The sequence below is a fragment of the Pristis pectinata genome, chromosome 21 (assembly GCF_009764475.1).
Source record: "Pristis pectinata isolate sPriPec2 chromosome 21, sPriPec2.1.pri, whole genome shotgun sequence".
NCBI classification, from domain to species: Eukaryota; Metazoa; Chordata; class Chondrichthyes; order Rhinopristiformes; family Pristidae; genus Pristis; species Pristis pectinata.
This window is the reverse complement of record NC_067425.1, coordinates 7,300,406-7,325,502: the sequence shown is the minus strand read 5'-3', so window position 1 is coordinate 7,325,502 and position 25,097 is coordinate 7,300,406. Positions and strand designations below refer to the sequence as shown.

Here is a 25,097-nt window from a genome sequence, read left to right as displayed (position 1 = left end):
AATAAAGTGTAACAGTTACAGATAAAGTGCAGGCAGACAATAAGGTGCAAGGTCATCTTGGGGTCATAGAATTTAGATTTTAAAAAGTAGAACGATTGTAATGAATAGATCTGCAGGGAGCAGCTTGCAACGAGTCGCCACGCTCCAGTGCCATTGATCTATTAATGTTAAAGTTATAGAAAACAAACCACTTGCCACCATTTTGAGTGAGGGTTTCTGCTTTAGATGCAGCAGCCGTGGTTGACGTAAAGCTGAGCTGTCAGATGAGAAGTGTATCCAACTCTCAGCTCAGATCATTCCTGTAAGCCTCTTGACCCAAGACGCCACCAGCTAGCCATCAGCACAATCTGTCCATTATCTGTAGTATCTAACAATCATGGAACAAAGTGCATTGTTCCTTCTAATTCTCACAGCTAGATCATCCTTTTCTTAAAAAAAAGTGATCATACATATTACAGTAACAGTTGATGTATAAAATTTTCCAGTATATCTTCCCATTTGAATTTGCATTTTGAATTCTGAAGCAATAAGCTACAAACAATATCATAACCAACATCATGCAAACAGTTTTGCAAGTGTTAACACTGCTCTCATGTAACTGGTCTTTTGTAATGTCACAGGTTAGGGTTGAGAGAGGTGCTATATAATGTGTTATATATTTTAATATAAAATTTTATAATAAAAGATAAAAGCAACTGTTAAAACATATTTTATAAACACAAGGAAAAAAACAACTGATTTTTATTTAAACCAGTATTGATGAGACGTGCACTATCGACACGGGCGTCACTCGGAGCTACACTAAAGCCACAAATCTGATGTTTTTCAGAGGTTCTGCTGCTGCAAACGTAGCTTCCCAGTACTGCCAAGCCATTGTCCTCTTTGTGTACATTCAATGGAAAAAGTTGCACGTTCAGACCTGGGCAGGTAATTTAAGTCAAAATAGGGGAGGACTTGTTATCCAAATGTCAATAGCAGCATGCGCCAGCTGAGGTGAATACCTGCTTCAGAGCCAAGATCCTCCCCATTCCATTCCATTCCCTTCCCTCCATTCTACAGCATGTGTTTCCTACCTTCAACCGTTGATAGGTGAATCGATTGCATCTCTTCCCTAATCTGTGATGGTGTATTCAGTGTTGTAACTGTTCTATGATCCGACGAAGGAGACTATTTGGCCCATTCCGTCTGGTTAGAAAAAGAACTGCTCGGCCTAGTCCCACCTACGAACGCTTGGTGTGTATCCCTGCAAGTTACAGCTCTGCGAGTGTAGGTCCATGTGCTCAGGCTCTCTGCCTCCACTGCTCTTCCAGGCCGTGAGTTCCTGACCCCCACCACTCTCTGGGTATGAAGATATTTTCTCATCTAGCTGCTAATCCTTTGCCAATTACTGTAAATCTATGCCCCTGGTTCTTAACCCCTCTGTGGAAGGGAAATGGATCCTTACTATTCATTCATTTGATACCCCCTCCCCACCAAGTGATTGGACAGGCAGCTAAGCTTGTCGGTCAGATACAAACAGTTGAGGATCTGCGATAAAGAAAAGGGTCATGTCTAAACTTGGAAAAAATTAAGAGTGATACTATTGATCCTTGGCTTAAATTTGAAGACATTTGGAGTCTGTTTATTCAATACCTTCATATGATATAGATCCCTTTTCAATAACTTTTCAATTTAAAGGAATGGAGTTGACAACATAATATTGCTCTGTTTTTATTGAGAAATTTCAGTCCAGTTTTTTTCTTTTTTTTCATTTTTTTGGAATTTTCTTTAGTTTGTTATATTATTTACAATTTTTTTTATTGATTTAGGGATTTTTTTATATATATACAATAAATCTTTTTCTCTTTTATATTATTTTCATCAACTAAGAGATTGTGAGATCTAAAGATTTTTTAAAATATTTTATTACTTTTTATGATTACCTATGTCATGACTGCTCTCTTGATTTCTTTGTATTACGTGTACAATCATTGATGTTATATATTAATCTGTATTAATTTGGAAACTAATAAAAAGATTGGAAAAAAAAGAAAAGGGGACTAGGGGTTTGGAAATCCCACTGGGAATATCAGTGGATCTACTAGCAGCTGGCCCGGGATTAATTCTGGTTACTTCTCCTCCCAATTCCCTTCCCCAAAGGGCTTTCTTGTCCCAGCTCATCACTAGCTACCCTCACCCATTCCCAAGGCAAGGAGGTTAGCAGTGTTGAAACGTTGTTGGTGCGTGCCCTGAGGAGGGGCTGGCATGCCAGGAAGCAGCAACTCCTGGAAGACGGAGCTGTAGCCAAGAGCCAAGGCTTGTTGGACCGCAAGCCACAGGAACGTGCAGGGTCCTGAGGCGGGAAAGGACTGGCCAACGCTTCTAGTGGCCGTAGGGTAAGGAATGTGCAGGCAGGAATTCCATGTCTTAGGATTTCTAAAGGAAATTGTGTCCCCACTCTGTGTCCAGTGCCTTTTATATGACCTTCAACAAGCCCCCACCAATGAGGCTGATGTCAGATAGCTCGGACCAAGCAAGGGATAAAAACCATGACTGCCTTGGTCTTGTGGATGAGCCCACATTGTGCGTTGCATTACCTTGAGGGAGAGGGCACATGTGCAAAGAGGGTCCAGACTGCAGCTATTTTTGCCACTCATTAGAAGGTGCACAGGAGGAGCCCAGGCTGACACATCACCTGTGTTCTTCAGACTCTTCATAGGAATAGTATGAAGGTCCCACTTGGTGATGTTGCATGGTAGCCATTGTCAAGGTCATGCACTTGGTGCAAGTTTACCCTTGCATTCACGATGGCCAAACTACAACCTTAGCTTGAGCCCATCATATGGGATGAGCTTGGGTCTCCTCTTCCTTTTCCTATCTTCCTTCCCCGTTAGTCTTGGTGCCTGTATTCATTTGGATGTTGCATCAACCGCACCATTTTATTTCTCTTTGAGGATGGTCCACCGAGTGTCTGCAGGAGTGGGGCCAATTCATGCTGCTGGCTGTCCCCAGCTTATTCATGGTGTGTATTGAATGGTGGACATTTGAGATTGGTATCATCCTTGCAGGTAAATAAACTGCTAAAACACCCAGTTCATCTTTATTGAATATGGAATGAAAACCTTTATTTTAATCAAACAAAATTTAATGTTCAACTACATTAGGCAAATAACTGAAGACTTGGTCAATGAGGTACATTTTGAGGAGCATCTTAAGGGAGAGGCAGGGAGGGAATTCCAGAGCCGTGGGCCTTTACAGCTGAAGCCGCAGTTGAGCGATTAAATGCAGGGGGGAATAATTGGGCAAAGTCCAGAGATCTTCAAGCTATTGGGCTGAAGGAGATTAGAGATGAGGGGCAAGGGAATGAGAGGATTAGAAAACGAGGCTGAGATTTTAAAAACCAAGGTGTTATGTGAGGGCCAGTGTGGGTGAGGAGGCATCAGACAGCAGAGAAAATGTCTCCAACCGTTTCACAGCTCCAACAGAGCTTGACAGAAAAATCAAATGAACCCGTGTCTATGTAGCATCTTTAACATAATAAAATGTCCAGGATATTTCATGGCAAAGAAAATTTCATCCCAAGCCACATAAGGAAAGTTGGTATAGACAAGCCAGAAAAACCTAGAGCATCTTGGAGGATGAGAGAGAGGCAGCAATGTTTAGAGAGGGAGTTCCAGATCATGGGACCTCGGCACCTAAGACATATTTGAGGTTAGACGGTTCTGAATTCTGGCAGTGACAATGGAGAGTGACAATAGATAGTAGTTGGCACTTTTGAAAAGCAGACGGGATATCCGCTTTAAGGTTCCTGGAATTAGAACACAAAGGAGATTTACAATTGATGGAGGTGACACAGAATAATGGGAAATATTGTTTGGAAGAGGAAGGAGTTGAGAAAAACATTTAGATAAAATTAAATAGATAATGGTGGGAGTGAGGTCCAACTTTGTTTATTATGAGAAATTAAAAGACTTCCATAAGGTAAACCCTAATTTTCTTTTTAATGAAGATAGGACCTGATTTAAGAAAAATATATTTTAATTGGCATTCCATGATGTATAATGTTCCCTGAAGATGCACCAGGCAGTGTACCAGGACCGTTAGTGAGAGGCTCCATCAGTAGTGCTCTCGCCTCTGGGTTGAGGGCTGATGTTATACTCTTGGAGGTGCCTTCTGTTGGATGAGGCACTGGTCAAATGCAACCCCTTCCCAATGACCTCGCCATTATTATCCTTCTTTGCTTTTCCTTTTATGTAAGATGAGGAACTTCCGACTTGGTTGACCTATCTGCCAGTCCAGTCAACCCAAGATACCCATTGGGGAAAAGAGGTGTCTCTTACATCCAGGGTTACCGGGTGGGTCGATATGATGTTCTCCAGGGTTTGGAACTTGTGTTGCCAAGTCTTCCATTCATGGACCAGGGAGTTGTTGGCCAGTCTACAGCTGCACTAACACCATTAAGTAAACAGATAATCTGGTCATTTTATAGCATTCTTGTTTGTGGGAACTTGCTCAGTGCGAGTTGGCTGAAATGCTTACTACCTTACAATAGTAGCCACGCTTCAAAAGAAACCTTTCATTGGCAGCCAAGGTTTGAGATAATTAAAAGACATTTTTTCTTTCTCTGACATTTCCAAGAATGATTGACATTTCTCGTTTGCAGGTTTAGTAAATGAAGTGGAGTTGGGAGCCCAGACCATTATTTATCAGGGTTTATCAGCAGCATACATGGTAAGACTGACGTTCTGGTGGGACAGGGGACAAATGTTGAACGATTTTCTTCTCCATTCAAGATTGTGCTTCCACACAAAGTTACTGGGCAGAACATCCATGCCCTGTTGGTTGTGCTAACTGTGCCAGAAATTGCACTCTACTTCCAGGGTACAATTCCATGAAAGCCCCGTGAAACTGAATCTTGAGGGCAGAGTACAGCTCACGGCAACTATTCAATGTTTAACGCATGCTAAACCCCATCCGTTCCTTTCCCAGCTACCTCCTCCCAATGGCTCGATGTGTCCACTGGAAGAACTACTTCTGTTCACTTTGTTCGGGTCTTCATTTTGTTAAATTCCCAATAAAGTGGGTAGAATCAGCAGCAACTTGTACTTGCTCCAAGTACATTCTCAACTCAACTTGCTGCACCCGTACCAGCCGGCGAGAGACATATCCACCTCCTGGGTGGCTTTGTTTACCCGTGGTCCCTGGCACAGATCAATTAAATCAGAATTACAAACGGTGCCAGGCCAGGACACCTCCGTCACTGGGCAAACAGCCAGGGTCACAAGCCATGAATTCGAATCCCAGCGTGGGGATTTAAATTACATTTAAAAAAAGTAATGGAGACCTTGAAACCAGTGGATTGTTGTAAAAACCCATCTGGTTCACTAATGTGAATTCACTAATTCATTTTCTTATATGAAGTATAGAAAAATAAAAGCTATATGTTATATATAAAAATGTATATAATTCACTAACACAATCAAGGGAGGAAATCTGTTACCTTTACTGGGTCTGGTCTGTATGTGACTCCAGACCCACCTATGTAGTGGACTGTCCCTCTCAGTTCAAGGGCAATTAGAACATCGAAAAACCTACAGCACAATTCAGGCCCTTTGGCCCACAAGGCTGTGCTGGACACGTCCCTACCCTAGAAATTACTAGGCTTACCCATAGCCCTCTACTTTTCTCAGCTCCATGTACCTATCCAACAGTCTCTTAAAAGACCCTATCGTATCCGCCTCCACCACCGTTGCCGGCAGCCCATTCCACACGCTCACCACTCTCTGAGTAAAAAAACTTACCCTTGACATCTCCTCTATACCTGCTCCCTAGCACCTTAAACCTATGTCCTTTTGTGGCCACCATTTCAGCCCTGGGGATAGCCTCTGACTATCCACCCGATCAATGCCTCTCGTCATCTTATACATCTCTATCAGGTCCCCCCTCATCCTCCGTTGCTCCGAGGAGAAAAGGCCGAGTTCCCTCAACCTGCTTTCCTAAGGCATGCTCCGCATTCCAGGCAGCATTCTTGTAGATCTCCTCTGCACCCTTTCTATGGCTTCCACATCCTTCCTGTAGTGAGGCGACCAGAACTGAGCACAGTACTCCAAGTGGGGTCTGACCAGGGTCCTATATAGCTGCAACAATACCTCCTGGGTATTGTTAGGAATGGGCAATAAATGCCAGTCACGTCCACATCCTGTGAATGAATTAGTCAAAAAAAAACTCAGTGGCACAGGCTAGCAATCAAATCTGGATGCCCAACGGTGCTGTACCGTCTCAGGATCGCAACTGCTGATCAGGCCACAAGAGCAGGGAGTTTCAGCATTAGAAAGAAGTGTTGCAGAGCTATACTGGTTGCTGTTGTTTTCCTCTGCAGATCCCTCTGGGATACAGTGTGGCTGCAAGTGTCCGCGTGGGTAAAGCTTTGGGTGCTCAAAAGACAGAGGAGGCTAAGACCTCTGCCCGTGTGGCGCTGTGGTGTGCTGGTGAGTGCTGGTTTATGATTTACTACACTTATTGATGAGTTAAGACAAACTTCAGTAAGGAATTGGACATATACAATGCTGTGGGGGAAAACAGCAACAGTAGGATTACTTAACTCCTTCAGAGAGCTAGCACAGTAAAATGGGCTGAATAGTCCCTCTCCTAAATTCAGTTAATGTAACCCGTCACTTAATTTAATATTGTATCTGCCAGAGGAAGCAATAGAGGCGGGTACAACTACAATGTTTAAAAGGCATTTGGACAGGTACGTGGATAGAAAGGTTTAGAGAGTTATGGGTTGAGCTCAGATGGACATCTCGGGCAGTGTGGACAATTTGGGCCAAAGGGTCTGTTTCCATGCTGGATAACTCTCTCCTTATACCTACGCCCCTCCATTCCAGGCAACATCCTGGCAAATCTTTTCTGCACTCTTTCTGTTCCTCCACATCCTTCTAACCAATGAGGTCTGAGGTGGATCAGCCATTGTCATACTGAACAGTGGGGCAGGCTCGAGGGGCCGAGTGGCCTACTCCTGCTCCTATTTTCTTGTGTTCTGTGAGGTTAAAGTGGCGATTGAGATATATTTGTGGAGACGGGAACTGAAGGAGACAGATCAGAGGTGTTGACCAGGCAAAAATTAATTATTTTTTAAAAGGAAAAGCAAAATTTCCTGTCCCTTTTCTAAAGGAATTGACTGCAAGCCATGCACTGTTCCAAACAGCTGGTTACTCTCCACTGCCCTGCTCAATCGATCCTGCCCAGTGGTCCAATGGACATAGTGGTCAATGTTCAATCACACAAACGTCTTTTCAGTGTCATGCAACTGAAAGGTGACTTGACCTGGAGTGAAATACATTGGTTTATTATTGTCACTTGTACCGAGGTAAAATGGAAAAACTTGTCTTGCATACCGTCCATACAGATCAATTCATTACATAGTGCATTGAAGTAGTACAGGGTAAAAACAATAATAGAATACAGAGTAAAGTGTCACAGCTACAGAGGAAGTGCAGTGCAGGTAAGACAATAAGGTGCAAGGTCATAACAAGGTAGACTGTGAGGTCAAGAGTCCATCTCATTGTATAAGGGAACTGTTCAATAGTCTTATCACAGCGGGATAGAAGCTGTCCTTGAGCCCGGTGGTATGTGCCCTCGGGCTCTTGTATCTTCTGCCTGATGGGAGAGGGATGAAGAGAGACTGACCTGGGTGGATGGGGTCTTCATGTTTGCCTGTATATTCGAGTGGGTACTTCCTGCAGTGATGCACACTTCCACCCCTCTCGTCACATCCGCACAAGTCTATAAAGTCATGAGATGTATGGATAAAGTGGACGGTCATAGTTTTTTCCCCAGGGTGGGGGAGTCCAAACCTAGACGGCGCAGATACAACATAAGAGGGGAGAGATTTAAAAGAGACCTGAGAGGTAACTTCGTGACGCAGAGTGTAATGAGTACCTGGACTGAGCTGCCAGAGGAAGTGCTCGAGACAGGTGCAATTGCAGCATTTAAGAGGCATTCGGATAGGTACATGGAGGGGATGGGCTTGGAGGGTTATGGGCCAAACGCAGGCAACTGGGACTAGCAGGGAGGATGCTGTGATCTGTTTCCTTGCTATGAGTGCCCAACTTTTTGTGAGATTTTATTCTCTGTAGCTCACCAAAATGAGGCAGCAAGCAAACAACCTAACACTACAAGCTCATTACAAAGTGAAAGTTTTTCTTCCAGTGACCCGTTTTGTCAGTGCTGTTAATTCACACAGCAACCTCTCAATCTCCTTCTTTCAGAGCTTGCCCAAGTCCACTCGAGGCAGCTTCCCGATTTAAATCCAGGGCTGTAATGCATCCAGTCCAGCTTATTTATTTCCAATGATTTCCAGTTTGACTCTGCCTCCCCATGTTCCCCTGTCCTCTCCCTCACCTTCCGTCCTCTTTTTCTTTCCCCCCCCATTCCCCATCTATCCCCCCACTTCTCTTCACACCCTCCACCTCCCTCCCCTATAAGATTTCTTTATTACTCACATGTACATCAAAACACAGCGAAATACGTCTTTTGCGTAGAATGTTCTGGGGGCAGCCCGCAAGTGTCGCCGCGCTTCCGGCGCCAACATAGCACGCCCACAACTTCCTAACCCGTACGTCTTTGGAATGTGGGAGGAAACCGGAGCACCCGGAGGAAACCCACGCAGACACGGGGAGAACGTACAAACTCCTTAGACGGTGGCTGGATTTGAACCCAGGTTGCTGGCGTTGTAAAGTGTTACGCTAACCGCTACACTACTGTGCCTACCCTATGCTCTCACTATTGTCACAAACCAGCAACAAAAGAAACACACTGAGCATGATTCAGTGTTAAAAACTATTTTATTAATCACTACTTATGATAATACGTAAAATAAAAGTTAAAAAAAAAATGTTAGTATGTTAGAATTCAAGAATGTTAAACCTCGAACGTTAACCCCAAAACTAAACTCTTCGTGTGTGTGTGTGTGACAAAGTCCAAAACTCCCAGTTCCGGAATGGTTCTTAAAGTTCAGTTCCGCAAGCCATAAGGTGAAACATGAGCAAGGGCTTCTTCAACAACCACCGTTGTCTGAAGATAAGATGTAGATGTAGAAAAACATAGAGAGAGTACATACGAAATCCAAATGTTCCACGATGGAACCCAAACGACACTTCAGTGTTTACTCGGTAGTGACTTCCTCACCCCGAAAAGCATCCGAACCGTGGTCGTCCACACACAAATACCTGTTTCCTTCTACAGGTCAGCAACAAAGTGAACTCCACCGGATTACTTCCAACTTCCATACATGGATTTCAGTGGCAAACACAGTTATTGTTTCTCATCCATCGATAGAGAAAACAAGCAGGCTGGTGTCTCTCTCCCTTCTCTCTCTCTCTTTCTTCTTCTTCTTCTTACTTCTTCAACAACGTCATTACGTCCTTTATCTTCTATTGACGTAAGCACGCCCCACACACACATACACACACACTCTCTATCTTAAAGGGACTTTCACTGAGTCCGTAACACCTCCCACCTAAAAAAAAATTTTCCCAAGAAAATTTTAACCGCGCATTCAGTTAGTAATGTTAATAATTATCACGCTACACAACTACAGACTATCAGATTAGTATAGATACATGTTTCCCATTTAACATCGGGAAAGACAATCAGCAATCACATTATCTTTGGCTTTAATGTGAGTTATCATGAGATCAAACTCTTGCAAAATTAAACTCCAGTTTAACAGCCTTCTGTTCTTGTTTTTGACTCGGCTCAGAAACACCAATGGGTTATGATCTGTATACACAGTCAATGGTTTCTGAGCGGTGCAAACATATACACTGAAATGTTGCAAGGCTAAAACAAGCGACAGTAATTCTTTCTCTATGGTGGAATAATTCTTTTGATGCTCATTAAATTTCTTTGAAAAGTAAGCTACAGGATGGTCAATATCATCAAGGTCACCCTTCTGCAACAACACAGCTCCTGCAGCTTCATCACTGGCATCTACTGCTAATGAAAATGGCTTTTCAAAGTCAGGTGTTCTGAGCACAGGATGGTAGCATAAAATGGCTTTCAGCTTCTCAAATGCTTCTTGACAAGAATCTGTCCAAACAAACTTTACTCCCTTCTTCTGAAGATTAGTTAGGGGAAGAGCAATATCAGCAAAATTTTTACAAAATTTTCGATAATATCCAACCATTCCCAAAAATCTTCTAACAGTCCTCGTACCTGTGGGAATAGGGAACTCAGATATTGCTTGAACTTTTGCCTGAACAGGAGCTTGCTTGCCTTGACCTACAACATAACCAAGATACGTCACAGTGGCATGGCCAAATTCACTTTTAGCCAAGTTAACTGTAAGGTTAGCCTTGGAAAGTCTTTCAAACAACCTTTCTAATGCAGAGATGTGATCTTCCCAAGTATCATTCCCAGTCACTAAGTCGTCAATGTATGCATCTGTATGTTTTAACCCATGAATCACTGAATTAATCATTCTTTGAAATGTTGCCGGAGCATTTTTCATTCCAAATGGCAAAACATTGTATTCATACAATCCAGAAGGGGTTACAAAGGCTGAAATTTCCCTTCCTCTATCTGTTAATGGAACACACCAGTACCCTTTTAATAGGTCAATCTTTGTAAGAAATTTTGCCTTTCCCACTCTGTCTATGCAATCATCCACCCTAGGAATAGGGTAAGCATCTGACTTTGTTACAGCATTCACTTTCCTGTAATCTGTGCAAAATCTAACAGTTCCATCAGGTTTAGGTACAATAACACAGGGCGAACTCCAATTTGAAGTAGAATGTCTAATAATATCATTTTCCAACATGTATTTGATTTCCTGATCAACAAGTTTACTTTTTTCCACATTCATTCGATATGGGTGTTGTTTGATTGGTTTTGCATCCCCAACATCAACATCATGGGTAATTACCGATGTTCTGTTTGGAACATCTGGGAACAGATTTTTAAATTTTAAAATTAATTCTCTCATCTGGTGTTTTTGTGAAACTTGTAAATGGTCCAACTTCGTTTCAAGGTTCTCCATGATATTTTGGTTTTTCAGTTTCGATGGAACAATATTTGGTCTAAATTGGCCTTCCTCAACATCAACATCAGGCATTCTAGAAACAACCTTTTCACCATCCACCAAGGCCACAACTGAATCCCTCTCATAATAAGGTTTTAGCATGTTTACATGACAGAGTTGTGTTTTCTTGCGTCTATCTGGTGTTTTGATTATATATGTTAGATCAGTCACTCGAGATTCAATAACATAGGGTCCAGAAAAACGAGCTTGCAAGGGATTATTTTGGCTAGGGAAAAATACCAACACCTTTTGCCCCACTGCGAATGTCCTAGGCCGAGCACGTCTATCAAAATATGTCTTCATTCTTATCTGGCTTGTTTTCAGATTCTCTCTCGCTAGCTGGCAGACTCTCTCCAACCGAGTTTTAAATTTTTGGACATAGTCCAACAGACTCAAGTGAACTTCCTCATTAACCCATTGCTCTCTTAACAACTCCAAAGGTCCTCTCACCCTATGTCCAAACACAAGCTCAAACGGACTAAATCCGATTGACTCCTGGATCGATTCTCTAACGGCAAACAAAAGTAAATGGATACCTTCGTCCCAATCCTTGGTGTTTTCAAAGCAATAAGTCTTCAGCATATTTTTGAGAGTAGAATGAAATCTCTCCAGAGCTCCTTGAGATTCTGGGTGATATGCAGATGATACAATCTGCTTTGCTCCCAGCTCATAGACTATTTGTTGAAAAATTTTTGACATAAAATTACTACCTTGATCAGATTGGATTTCTTTTGGCAAACCAAACAAGGTAAAAAATTTTACAAGAGCCTTTGACACCGTCTTGGCCTTAATATTTCTAAGGGGTATTGCCTCTGGAAATCTAGAAGTGGCACACATGATGGTTAACAAATACTGATTTCCAGTCTTAGACTTTGGTAAGGGGCCAACACAGTCCACAATCACCTTCGAAAAGGGCTCATCAAAAGCAGGAATTGGTTTCAAAGGAGCCACAGGGGGTTTTTGATTTGGTTTACCTACCATCTGACATGTGTGGCAGGTTCGACAAAACATCACCACATCTTTTCTCAAACCAGGCCAATAGAATTGTTTCAAGATCTTCCCTACAGTTTTATTCACCCCAAAATGACCACCCAAAGGCATACTATGGGCCAGGTTTAAAATCTCATCCCTATAAACTTTTGGAACAACAACCTGATGAATAACTTCCCATTCCTCAGTAACAGGAACATGAGGAGGTCTCCATTTCCTCATTAACACTCCATTTTTGACATAGTATCCAGTTGGCACCTTTTCAATCTCCTCACATGAGAGAGCTTTTTCTTTCAATTCTGTCAACTCAGGGTCCTTTGTCTGTTCCACCATGAAATCCTTCCTCGACAAAGACAAATCTTTAAATTCAGGCTCACTGTAAGGATGTTGATCCTCCAGTGAAGACAGAAAAGTCTCAGATAAGGCATCAAAATTTTCTTCCTGTTTAGGACTGTCACAAGGAACCACATCAGACTGCACCGGACTGTCTGTCTTGGCTAATTCTCTAGCTCTAGCTCGAGTCACCGCACATGATGGGTAAACATCTGAATCATCCTCAGACTCATCAATCCTTGGTTTGGTTGTTAACCGTACCACAGGATCACTTTCTCCATTTGCAAGGTCATTTCCCAATAACAAAGAAACTCCTTCCACTGGCAAACTAGGTCTTATCCCTATCTCGACTGGTCCTTCTACGAACTTTGACTTTAAAATCACCCTGTGAAAAGGGACAGACATGGTCTCACCTGTAACGCCTCGTACTAGATTTACTTCACCAGTGTCACTTTCTTCACCAAAATTTAAAACACTGTCCAGCAAGAGAGATTGACTAGCCCCAGTATCTCTAAGAATTTTCACTGGCACCTGGGGTGACTCATCATTCAGTGAAACAAAACCCTCTGATACATAAGAACGGAATTCCTTTCTCACCTCCTCCAACTTTTCTGCTTTTACCTCTTGCAAGGACTGATCTTTAACAGCATCTCCTAAACCTTTTTGATTTTTAATTGCCTGAAAGCAAGCATTGGGCCCAGCTTCCTTCTTTTTCTTCAAAAGGGCACAATTAGATATCACGTGGCCAGGTTTCCTACAGTAATAACAAGTACGCTCAACAGGTTTCTCCAGCCCTGGCTTCTTTTCATCTTTTCCTTTTTGATTACCTCCCAATTTAATCTCTGGTTTACCTGGATTGTCTTTGTAACTCTTTTGAAAGGTTTTAGGTTGTCCCCATTTGGATTTATGGGTTAAAGCATAATCATCTGCCAACCTAGCAGTTTCTTGTAAAGTTTCCACTGCCTTTTCATTTAAATATGTTGTTAATTCAGCTGGAACACATCTTGTAAAGTCTTCCACCAGTATCAATTCTGTCAATTTATCGTAATCCCCATCTACATTTTTAGCCAGGCACCATCGTTCAAAACATATTCTCTTTCCATTGGCAAATTCCATATAAGTCTGATCTGCAGATTTCCTCAAGTCTCTGAATTTTTGTCTATAAGCCTCAGGGACCAATTCATAGGCCTTCAAAATAGCTTGTTTTACCTTGGTATAATCAGCTGCATCCTCAACAGACAAAGCAGAATAAGCTTTTTGAGCTTTACCTTTAATCACACTCTGTACCATAAGAGCCCATCCTTTCCTTGGCCAGTTTGAACTCACAGCAACCTTTTCAAAATGTTGGAAATACTGATCAACCTGATCTTCTTCAAACGGAGGGACTAATCGAACCTCCCTGCTGGCTGAAAAACCATCATCAGAATCAGATTCCGAACTCCTACGCTTCATTTGTAACTCATGCTGCCTCTTTTTCTCCTCGTTATCCAGCTCCATCCTCTTCAATTCCATCTGCTTCATTGCTAGATCAGCCTCTATCTTCATCTGAGTTAGCTTTTGTTCGGCCTCTAATCTCTTTTCCTCTCGTTCAGCTTCTATCTTTAACTGGGTTTGCTCGCGTTCAGCTTCTATCTTTAACTGGGTTTGCTCTCGTTCAGCCTCTATCTTTGCCAGCTGCACCTGTGCCTCAGAAATTGCTATTTCACTGCCAGGAAACTGTTTTAACACTTCTTTCTCAAACACCTTCTTTTCCACATAATGGCCAGCTATCAGTCTCTGAATATCTGCCTTTCTCATAGACTGCTTTACTTCTGTAAGGTTTAGCCTTGTAGCAATCTTTATCAGATCATCCTTTTTCGCCACCTCCAATCCCTTTTGGGTTGGTGACTCCAAAAATGCCTTAATATCCATTGCTGCTGGTTTCCACACACACAAGCCAATTAAAAAGAATTTATCAGACCTCCCTCAAAAATCTTTGGATTGAATCTCGAACAAATCTCGTCAATCTGGGGTACAATCCCAGACGACACTCGTTAACCTTGGGAACTATCCCGGACCAGCCCCCAATTTTGTCACGAACCAGCAACAAAAGAAACACACTGAGCATGATTCAGTGTTAAAAACTATTTTATTAATCACTACTTATGATAATACGTAAAATAAAAGTTAAAAAAAAAATGTTAGTATGTTAGAATTCAAGAATGTTAAACCTCGAACGTTAACCCCAAAACTAAACTCTTCGTGTGTGTGTGTGACAAAGTCCAAAACTCCCAGTTCCGGAATGGTTCTTAAAGTTCAGTTCCGCAAGCCATAAGGTGAAACATGAGCAAGGGCTTCTTCAACAACCACCGTTGTCTGAAGATAAGATGTAGATGTAGAAAAACATAGAGAGAGTACATACGAAATCCAAATGTTCCACGATGGAACCCAAACGACACTTCAGTGTTTACTCGGTAGTGACTTCCTCACCCCGAAAAGCATCCGAACCGTGGTCGTCCACACACAAATACCTGTTTCCTTCTACAGGTCAGCAACAAAGTGAACTCCACCGGATTACTTCCAACTTCCATACATGGATTTCAGTGGCAAACACAGTTATTGTTTCTCATCCATCGATAGAGAAAACAAGCAGGCTGGTGTCTCTCTCCCTTCTCTCTCTCTCTTTCTTCTTCTTCTTCTTACTTCTTCAACAACGTCATTACGTCCTTTATCTTCTATTGACGTAAGCACGCCCCACACACACATACACACACACTCTCTATCTTAAAGGGACTTTCACTGAGTCCGTAACACTATCTTTGTTACATCAACTGATTATGGTACATGTTCAAGTGCATTAAAGTAAGCTTTGGGCCCATTGTCCCTTCCTACAAGGCTGCAGTGAAGCTGCTCTTACAGAACCCTGGAACCAGCGGCATGGTACAAGCCGAAGTAGCTGCCCAGATCTGTATTATCTCTTTAAACAGCTCTCCAAGTGGGCCCTCCTGCCCCATTCCACCATTTACCCCTACATGTGCCTCAAATTCCCCTTTGAAAGTTGCTCTTGAATTTAATCCCACCACTGTCTCTGGTTAATTTATTACGGGTCTGTGCCAAAAACAAAACGTTATCTCTTCTGTCCTTGGCTGTTTTGTCAATTCCCTCTTCTGTTGGGTTGCCAAATGGCTGCCAGTGGACGCAGCTTCACCGGATTATGATCCCTGGGGTTCTGAACACCACCTCAACGCTTCCTTTGTTCCGAGGAGAACTCCAGCTTCTCCATGTCTCTCCCTGAAGCCGAACTACCTCAGTCCTGCCCACGTTCCCGTCACAATGGGGCTAACACCTGAGCTAGCCATAGATTAAATTGTGAAAGAGCAGGGAACTACCATCACCACATAATTTGGATATATAAAATCTTCTGAGGTGAAGTTTATTTTGAGAGTTGTCAGAATATCTTAATATTGTGGATCCGCTTTTTACTTTGCAATTCCCTGTGAACTTCTTCCAACAGGAGTCTCTGCTTTGGTGATTTCTTCGATAATGGCAGCTATGAAGAATGTGGTGGGCTACATCTTTACCACTGACAAGTAAGTAGAATAATAGTCCTCCTGCCTGTAAGAACAAAACTCATCTGCCTGGACTTTACACAGTGAATTTACAAACGTCTAAAGTCCCTGACACCCACTTCTTCCCCTTGTAGAGACATTATCCAATTGGTTGCTGAACTCCATCTATTAATTGCTGCTTTCCACTTCTTTGATGCCATGTCTGTGAGTATTTTACAGCAAAATTTTCTTTAACTATTTTTTAAAAATTCTAAATGGGAGTTTACGTGTTATATGTGGATCTTAAGTATTGTTTATGTGTTAATGTATCTCCTGTCTAGAAGGATTAGATTTTGAGATTTTGTATGCAGTCAGTCATGTATTAGTGATTTAATTCTGGAGCCACAAACAATCTGTTGGAGGACCTCTGGTAAAGCAGCATCTGTCGATGTTTCCAGCTGAAACCCTCCAGGTTGACAGTCAGAGACTTTTTCCCAGGGCCGCAATGGCTAACACAAGGGGCCATAATTTTAAGGTGATTGGAGGAAGATACAAGTGGGATGTCAGGGGTAAGTTTTTATTTACACAGAGAGTGGTGGGTGCGTGGAACGCACTGCCGGCAGAGGTTGTGGGGACAGATATATTAGGGACATTTCAGAGACTCTTAAATAGACACATGAATGACAGAGAAATGGAGGGCTATGTGGGAGGGAAGGGTTAGATACATCTTAGAGCAGGATAAATTGTCAGCACAACATCGTGGGCCGAAGGGCCTGTACTGTGCTATTATGTTCTATGACAGGGTTTTGACCCAAAACATCAACAATTCCTTCCTCTCCACAGATGCTGCTTGACCCTCTGAGTTCCTCCAGCAGCTTGATTTAATTCTGTTATGAATCTCTGGAGCCTTCTATAAACCTTAATTGTAAAACTAATATATTCCACTTGTCTGCCATACAGTGTGTTAGAGGCGGAATCTTAATAGGGACTGGGAAACAAAAGTTAGGAGCCATTGCCAGTCTAATCGCCTTCTACTTGATTGGATATCCCATTGGGATATCATTGATGTTTGCAGCAAAACTCGGTGTCTTAGGTAAGATTTTGTTTTGAAGATGCTACCTTTTTGTATAAAATTCCCTGGTGTTCCTAAACTCTCTCCTTTCTGGTGATATCAAGTTGGGAAGTTTGATGCAAATGGCAAGGATTGCAGAGGAGATGGAAATGGGAAGGGCCACCAATAAATTGGATCATTTGAATTAGGGTAGTGGCAGAGGTGGTGAAATTGGGATTAGTGCGTTATTGTGGTAGGGGAATTAAGTTCCCACTCCTGATCATAATCCAGCAATGTTTGCAGATGCAGGAATCAACATACAGTAGTGGCTGGGTCCCCTGCTGGCTTTTGTCCTATAGATCTGAGGTAGCATAGATTGGTGGATGCATTTAGTACAGTAGTAGCTTGACTAGAGTCTAGTGCATGAATCAGAAACAAGTTAACAGGCAAACCCCAATAAGTAGTTGAGAAGGCAAACAGCATGTTGGCCTCCATTGCGAAGAGATTGAGAAGAGGGAGGTTTTGTTGTAGTAGCCCAGGGTGTTGGTGAGGCCACACCTGGCACACTGTACAGTTTTGGTTTCCTTATCTAAAATCAAATATGGTAACACTGGAGATGGTCCAGAGGGGACTCCCCAGGCTGATTCCTGGGATTGGGAGGGTAGTCCTATCAAGAGAGGTTGGACAGTTTGGGTCTGTATTCCTTGGAGTTCAGAAGAATGAGGGGTGACCTTATTCAAACATCTCCCTTTTAAACTTTCCCCCTCACTTTAAATGCACGTCCTCTAATATTTAATGACCTTGTGGGAGAAAACACCGACTGTGGATGAGAAGCTCTGCTCCACTGATGTCCTTCAGACCCTAAGGCGGCTCAGCAAGGTAGATGGTGAGATGTTTCCATCAGCAGGAGAGTCACGAACAAGGGGACATGGGGACAAAATAAGGTCATTTAAAACTGAGGTGCGTAGAAACTTCCTATCACTGAGGGTGGTGAATCTCTGGAATTCTCTGCCCCTCAGGGTAGTGGGGGCCAGATCACCGGATATATCTAAGGTGGAGCTAGATAAATATTTGAAAGGTTGGGGAACTACCCCAGATGAGGACTTGAGGCCAGTGTAGGTCAGCCAGGATCAGATTGAATGGCAGGGCGGGCTTCCTCCTCCTCCTGTTTTCTTGTGTTCTTGACTATGATACTGAACCAGGAATCTAAAGATCGAATTCAGATCCTGATTTACCAAGTCGGTTCATTATTGCAATGTCTTCGTGAATGCATGGAGACGCTGCATGCACATGTATCCAAAGAGGTAGAATTTACCTGCTAGGCATTATTTACATGTTAAGCCCTAGCTGCTGTCTGTACCGACTGGGTGCGTGTGGGATCGTTGCATTGTTCCAGCGCAGTCCCAGGGAGAACATGTAAACTCTGCACAGACAGCATCAGAGGTCGGGATTGAACCTGGGTTGCTGGTGCCTTGAGACTGCAGTACTGTGCTACCCCAATTCTTTCCAACAATTGCCAGGGAAGGAAGTCCACTTCCTTGCCGGGCTGGGGCTTTGCCAGAACCAAAATGAGAGGATTTAAGAGAAAAAGCAACTTCTCTAGATATAGAACATAGAACAATACAGCACAGGAACAGGCCCTTCAGCCCATAACGTCTGTACCGAACACGATGACAAAATAAACTAAATCTCTTCCGCCTGAACATCATCCATATCCCCCATTCCCTGCATAGTCAAGAGGCTAAAAGCCTCTTAAATGCCACTATTGTATCTGCTTCCACTGCCACCCCTGGTAGACTGTTCCAGACACCTACCACCCTATGTTTATATATTTTTAAAAAACTTACACTGCACCTCTCCCTTAAACATTGCCCCTCTCACCTTAAATGCACATCCTCTAGTATTTGATGACCCTTGTGGGAGAAAACACCGACTGCTGTTAAGAAGCTCTGCTCCACTGATGTCCTTCAGTGGGGGAGATCTACCATCCTTTGCTGCGGCCTACATGTGACTCCCCACCTGCCCCATGTTCTTAACTCTTAACAGAAAGCAGAATAAAGTGTTACAGTTACAGAGAAAGGGCAGGCAGACAATAAGGTGCAAGGCCGTAACAAGGTAGATTGTGAGGTCAAGAGTCCATCTTATTATACTAGGGAACCATTCAATATCTTATAACAGTGGGATAGAAGCTGTCCTTGAGCCTAGTGGTATGGGCTTTCAGGCTTTTGTATCTTCTGCCCGATGGGAGGGGGGAGAAGAGAGAATGTCTGGGGTGGGTGGGGGGGATCTTTGGACATTCTCTCTCCCCCCCCCTCCCATCAGGCAGAAGATACAAAAGCCTGAAAGCTCAATCAGGTTTGGGTCAAATTCCAAAAAATAAATGATAATAAAAGTTGAGACCAAGAAGTGGTGGTGATGGGAAACAGTGCAGAAAGGAGGTTGTCATGGTTGCCTGCTCACTACACCATTCCTTCCTTGCAGGCCTTTGGTCTGGTTTGTTCATCTCGGTGACACTGCAGGCCATCTTCTTCCAGATAGTGATTTCCAAACTGAACTGGAACAAAGCCACGTATCAGGTGAGGTTGCCAGGGGAAACCAGTTCTGAAAATGTGTGTTTTTTATTCTTATGGTTTCTCTCCAGTCAGTCAATGGAGAGTGCTCGGCTATGGCCAGGGATCAAGCTCTAGCACACCAGCTGAGGTAATTGGGCCATTCTCCCACCTCTGAGGTAGGAGGCTGCAAGTTCAAGTCCTTCTCCAGGATAAAAATCCGGATCGATGCCTAGGATGGGGTGGCATGTTCCAGGTGAGAATTCCAGCCTACCTCCAGGTTGAGAAGAATGAGCACCTGGTTGTTAGTTTGGAATCAGAGCAGGAGAGCTCCCCTTGGTATCTGGCTCAACATGGATCCCTTGAGCAACATCCTGATTCAGATTACCTGGAATCTTGACCAATGGGGTGAAGCCTCCTCAGTCCGACCCAGGTGCAGAGACCAGAGGTGGTCCCACTGACTAGTGCGGGTTGCCAGCTCACACTGAAACTACAAGAGCTGCTAATGGAGCAGATGTGGAGTCTCCAGTGTTTGACACTGAAACAGCTCAAGATGCGTGCCTGAATCATCACTGCTGTTGTAGTCGTTGTACCTACAGTCCCACCTTGCTGCCTGAATGAGTGTGGGATCCACATTCAATAGTTACAGGCATTGGGTAACACATGAAGGGTGCTGCTTCACAGCTGCGGGAAGGAGGCAGGGAGTGGAACTAACTGGTGAACTTATTAAAAATCAAGTAGAGCTTATTGTCATGTACAGGTGCAATGAAAAACTTGTAGCATCATAGACATAGCACTAGAGACACAACATTCACAAGAAAAACAAATTATACAAAAAGTATACAAGAAAGAACTCAATTAGAACAAAAAAGAAGTCCATTGTAGTGCAAAGTTGTCATAGGTAGTGATTAGGGTTGTGCAGGTTGGTTCAAGAACCGAATGGTTGAAGGGAAGTAGCTGTTCTTGAACCTGGTGGTGTGGGACTTCAGGCTTCTGTACCTCCTGCCCGATGGTAGCTGCGACAAGATGGCATGGCTGGGATGCTGGGGATCTTTGTTGATGGATGTTGCCTCCTTGAGGCAACGCCTCCTGTAGATACTACCGACGGTGGGGAGGGGATGTGTCCGTGATGTATTGGGCAGAGTCCACTACTCTCTGCAGATTCTTGCGTTCCTGCGCATTCAAATTGCCGTCCCAGACCATGGTGCAACCAGTCAGGATACTTTCAACAGTACATCTGTAGTAGTTTGTAAGAGTGTTTGGTGACATGCTGAACCTCCTAAGAAAGTAGACCAGGCACAGACGCGGTAGGATGCATGGCATCCTTCTATGATACAACTGGTTTTAAAACTGTCAAAGGAAGCACTTTCTGGGGAGGCCCTAATGCGGAAGGTACTCCCTCTTTCCAGTCATTGTGTTCTAATCAAGGTGTTGTTTTATTTAAAGGCTCTGATTAACGCGGGTGTGACGAGTGGCATGAACTCGCCGAGCATAACCTCCAGTCGCCACACAGAAGGTAACTTGACAGGTATCAAGGCCTCACATAATGGAAGAGAAAATGCTGGAAATGCTCAGCAGGTCAGGCAGCCTCCATGAAGAGAGAAAGTAGGAGTTAATGACCTTTCGCCAAAACCGGGAGAAGCCTGGGATGGAATAAGTCTTGAGCAAGAGAGGGAGGAAAGGGTGTGGGGTGGGGGGGATGGTGTAAACTAACATAGAACAGCACAGGAAGGTCTGTTTGGCTCGCAATGTCTGTGCTGAATTGGACCAAATATCTTCTGCCTGTACACAATTCATATCCCTCCATTCCCTGCATATTTATGTCTATCTAACAGCCTCTTATCATATCTGCTTCCCCTCCCCTCCCCTCCCCTCCCCTCCCCAGCGGCCCATTCCAGGCACCCACCTCTCTTTTTGTGTGTGTACAGTATATATAAAAAAAAATCTTGCCCTGCACATCCCCTTTAAGCTTTCCTTTCTCACCTTAAATGCACGTCCTCCAGTACTTGACATTTATACCCTGGGGGGGGGAAGATTCTGTCTACCCTATCTATGCCTCTCGTAGTCTTACAAATCTCTATCGGGTCTCCCCTCAGCCTCCGATGCTCCAGAGAAAACAATTCACGTTTGTCCAACCTCATACCCTCTAATCCAAGCAGCATCCTGGTGAACCCCTTCTGTACCCTTTCAACAGCCTTCATGTCCTTCCTGTAATAGGGTGGTGAGTGGAACTGGTCCTGAGGAACTTGCCCCTTGGATCTTCTCTAAATGTTTGCCCTCCCACCTTAAAGCTGTGCCCTCTAGTTCTGGATTCCCTACCCTGGGGAACAGACTGACTTTCCTATCTACGGCCCTGACAATTTTATAAACTAAAAGGTCACCCCTCTGCCTCCTTCCATGCTTTTGCCATGCTTTTTCCTTACAGCAGGTGTAATGTAACCAGGACCCACTTCCAAACTGGTTATAATTCTCCAATGTTGAGCCCTGAACCAATAATTTGGTATATTTTGAATGGTAATTAATAAACATAGCCAATCAGGAGTAAGGTCTTGTGATGAAACTACATTTAACAGTACACTTGGGATCATGCTCACAGTTACTACTATCTGAAATCCTCGTCTGAGGTAATGTGGATACCCACGCTTACCAATCGGGAACGTGGAACTAGCAGCAAGTGGTGAAGGTGAATGCTACAGATGGGTATAAGGAGCTGGATAGAGAGGGGTAGAATGGGATTGGATGAGGAGGGTGAGGGGAAACGCATGAGCATAACAACAGCATGGATTAGATGGGCTGAATAGCCTGTGTCTGTGCTGTACACTCTGAGAAGTATGCCTTCCCAGAGGTGAAACTTGGACTTCCTGGTTTATGAATGGGACTTGCTTTTGCCATTTGAGCCAGGTGTCCACACCTGTCACCCCTGGGCTTCCGCCCACCAATCCCTGTTGTCCTCCCTTTCCCAACTCCTGTCCGATTCCCCACCCGGCAACCGATGCCATTTTTACCTCTCTGTCCTCGCGGTGACGTGTTACATAAAACTCCAGCAGTGAGCCAGGCCCTTTCTGCAACCAACCCCTGCAGTCTGCAACAGATCACGAGTTCTACAGACCATGAGTTCTTCAGACCTCTGCTCTTTTGTTCATCCCCAACTTTAATCGCCCCATCACCGGTGATGGTGTCTTCAGCTGCTTGGGCCCCAAGCTCTGGACGTCCCATCCCTCAGACTCTCCCTCTCTCAGATTCTCCCTCTCTCAGATTCTCCCTCTCTCTCCACTGTTAAGATGCCCGTCGTAACGCTATTACAGCGCCAGCGACTCGGGTTCAATTCCGGCCACTGTGTGTAAGGAGTTTGTACATTCTCCCCGTGTCTGCGTGGGTTTCCTCCGGGTGCTCTGGTTTCCTCCCACATTCCAAAGACGTACGGGTTAGGAAGTTGTGGGCATGCTATGTTGGCGCCAGAAGTGTGGCGACACTTGTGGGCTGCCCCCAGAACACTCCACGCAAAAGATGTATTTCACTGTGTGTTTTGATGTACATGTGACAAATAAAGATATCTTATCCTTGACCAAGCTTTTAGTCATTTACCTTAATATTAGCTTGTATGGGAGGCATTGGTAATTGGATTATTATTGTCACATGTACTGAGGTACAGTGAAAACTTTGTTTTGCATGCCATCCATGCAGATAGCTTCAAAACATAGAACAGTACAGCACAGAACAGGCCCTTCGGCCCACAATGTTGTGCCAACATAGCTAATCCCTCCTACCCACAGAATGCTCATATCCCTCTATTTTCCTCTCATTCACGTGCCCATCCAAGCCCCTCTTAAAAGCCCCCAAAGAATTTGCCTCCACCACCCTATCAGGCAACGCATTCCAGGCATCCACCACTTTGAGTTAAAAAAAACTTGCACCTCACGTCTGTTCTGAACCTACCCCCTCTCACCTTAAATGCATGAAGGTCGTACATCGAGGTAGTATAAGGGAAAAGAGATAACAGAATACAGAGTAAAGTGTTACATTTACAGAGAAAGTGCAGTGCAGGCGGACATTAAGGTGCAAGGTCATAAGGAGGTAGATTGGGAGGTCAAGAGTTCATCTTTAACATACAAGAGTTCCTTTCATGAGTCTGATAACAGCAGGGTAGAAGCTATCCTTGAGCCTGGTGGTACGGGCTTTCAGGCTTTCGTATCTTCTGGCTGACGGGAGAGGGGAGAAGAGAGAACATCTGGGGTGAGAGGGGTCTTTGATTACGCTGGCTGCTTTTCTGAGGCAGTGGGAAGTGTGGATGGAGTGTTCCTGTGAAACACATTGGGACTCTTGACAGAATTAAAGGCACTCTGTGAATACAGGATGTAGTTTTACTTTGCAGAAAATGTTGAGGAAATGGAGAGCCATGCAGAAGCAGGACAGCTCATCGAAGACTCCTGTGAGCCACAGGCTACTGTTGTGGTTGGAGACCTCTTGTCCTTGAAGCAACTGATCCTTCGCCGCAGCCTGGCTTTGATCTCAGGGCTAATTGTACTTACGATTGGACTTGTGATACACTTTACTGTAGGCACGGGTACGTAAACCCCCATGTCCTTGACAGATGAGCAGAGCTTGGTGGCACTTGACTGCTACAGGAGGGGAGCGGTTGGTCTGGCACTTTTGAACAAAAGTGAAACAGAAGTCAAAAGTTAGCAAGGAACCTGACTGGTACAGAAGCAGACGTGTTTTGTAATTCCTACAAAATCCAGGGCACTACTCTGAACGGGGTGGTGGTGATCTTGTGCATTCTGTTGCTTGGAATGGGGAAGGCTTTATCTGAATGATATCTGCAAAAGGCAATGACCCAGAGCTGCCAGTGCATTTCTGACAGTAACTTCATGCTCTACAAAATTCAGTCATGTTCTGTATACCACTGTGTGTGGAAATAAATCCATCTTCACCTACTGACAGCTTGTTGCATTGTGTCAATTTGTCCCCCCATTTGTAGAACATAGAACAGCAGAGGAACAGGCCCTTCGGCCCACCAGGTCTGTACTGAACGTGATGCCAAATCAGATTAATCCCTTCTGCCTGCACATGATCCATATCCCTCCATCCCCCGCATATCCATGTGTCTATCTAAAGCCTCTTGAGTGCCACTATTGTATCTATTCAGCTAAAATGTTTGGGCACCATTCCTTCTCTTGTGATGTTCAATAATGGTAGTTGTGAAGTTATCCTACAGTGTGGAATGCTGATTGATGAGTCACGGCAGTCAACTGAAATGCATGTTTGGTATTGACTTTGTACTGTACATAAACCACTTCACTTATGAGTAGTGATTATAGATTCTGTTTCTTGGCTGGGCAACTGTCTGAACTTTGGAGCAGACTCTTTACAACCTCAGGGTCATGTCAGGTCCAGGGTTGAGTTTTGGACTGATATTTGCCCCATCATTGAGATCATCCAGTCCCTTCTCAATGTCCCGTCACTGGTGAGCAACGTCCGACTCCATTCCCGAGTCCTCAGAGGTGCTCGACGAAGCGGTTCCCCCAATCTGCGTCGGGTCTCACCAATGTAGAGGAGGCCACCGCAAATGCAAGGATCTCCCGGTG

General features: G+C 44.0%; 1 protein-coding gene across 2 annotated transcripts in view; it reads left to right on the top strand.

Moving 5' to 3' along the window:
* Window positions 1-24,450, top strand: part of LOC127581242 (multidrug and toxin extrusion protein 1-like) — a 49,856-nt gene extending 25,406 nt beyond the window's left edge. Inside the window, exons 8-17 of one of the 2 annotated variants that reach the window (XM_052035426.1) lie at window positions 830-927; window positions 2,934-3,047; window positions 4,643-4,710; window positions 6,359-6,467; window positions 15,879-15,954; window positions 16,068-16,137; window positions 16,873-17,005; window positions 19,445-19,539; window positions 20,959-21,028; window positions 23,885-24,450. In XM_052035426.1, coding sequence (XP_051891386.1) covers window positions 830-927; window positions 2,934-3,047; window positions 4,643-4,710; window positions 6,359-6,467; window positions 15,879-15,954; window positions 16,068-16,137; window positions 16,873-17,005; window positions 19,445-19,539; window positions 20,959-21,028; window positions 23,885-24,084 — 1,033 coding nt within the window. In that variant the 3' untranslated portion in view covers window positions 24,085-24,450. The remainder of the gene's footprint in view (window positions 1-829; window positions 928-2,933; window positions 3,048-4,642; window positions 4,711-6,358; window positions 6,468-15,878; window positions 15,955-16,067; window positions 16,138-16,872; window positions 17,006-19,444; window positions 19,540-20,958; window positions 21,029-23,884) is intronic. The other variant, XM_052035427.1, reaches the window with a different exon arrangement.
* Window positions 24,451-25,097: the final 647 nt, after the last annotated feature.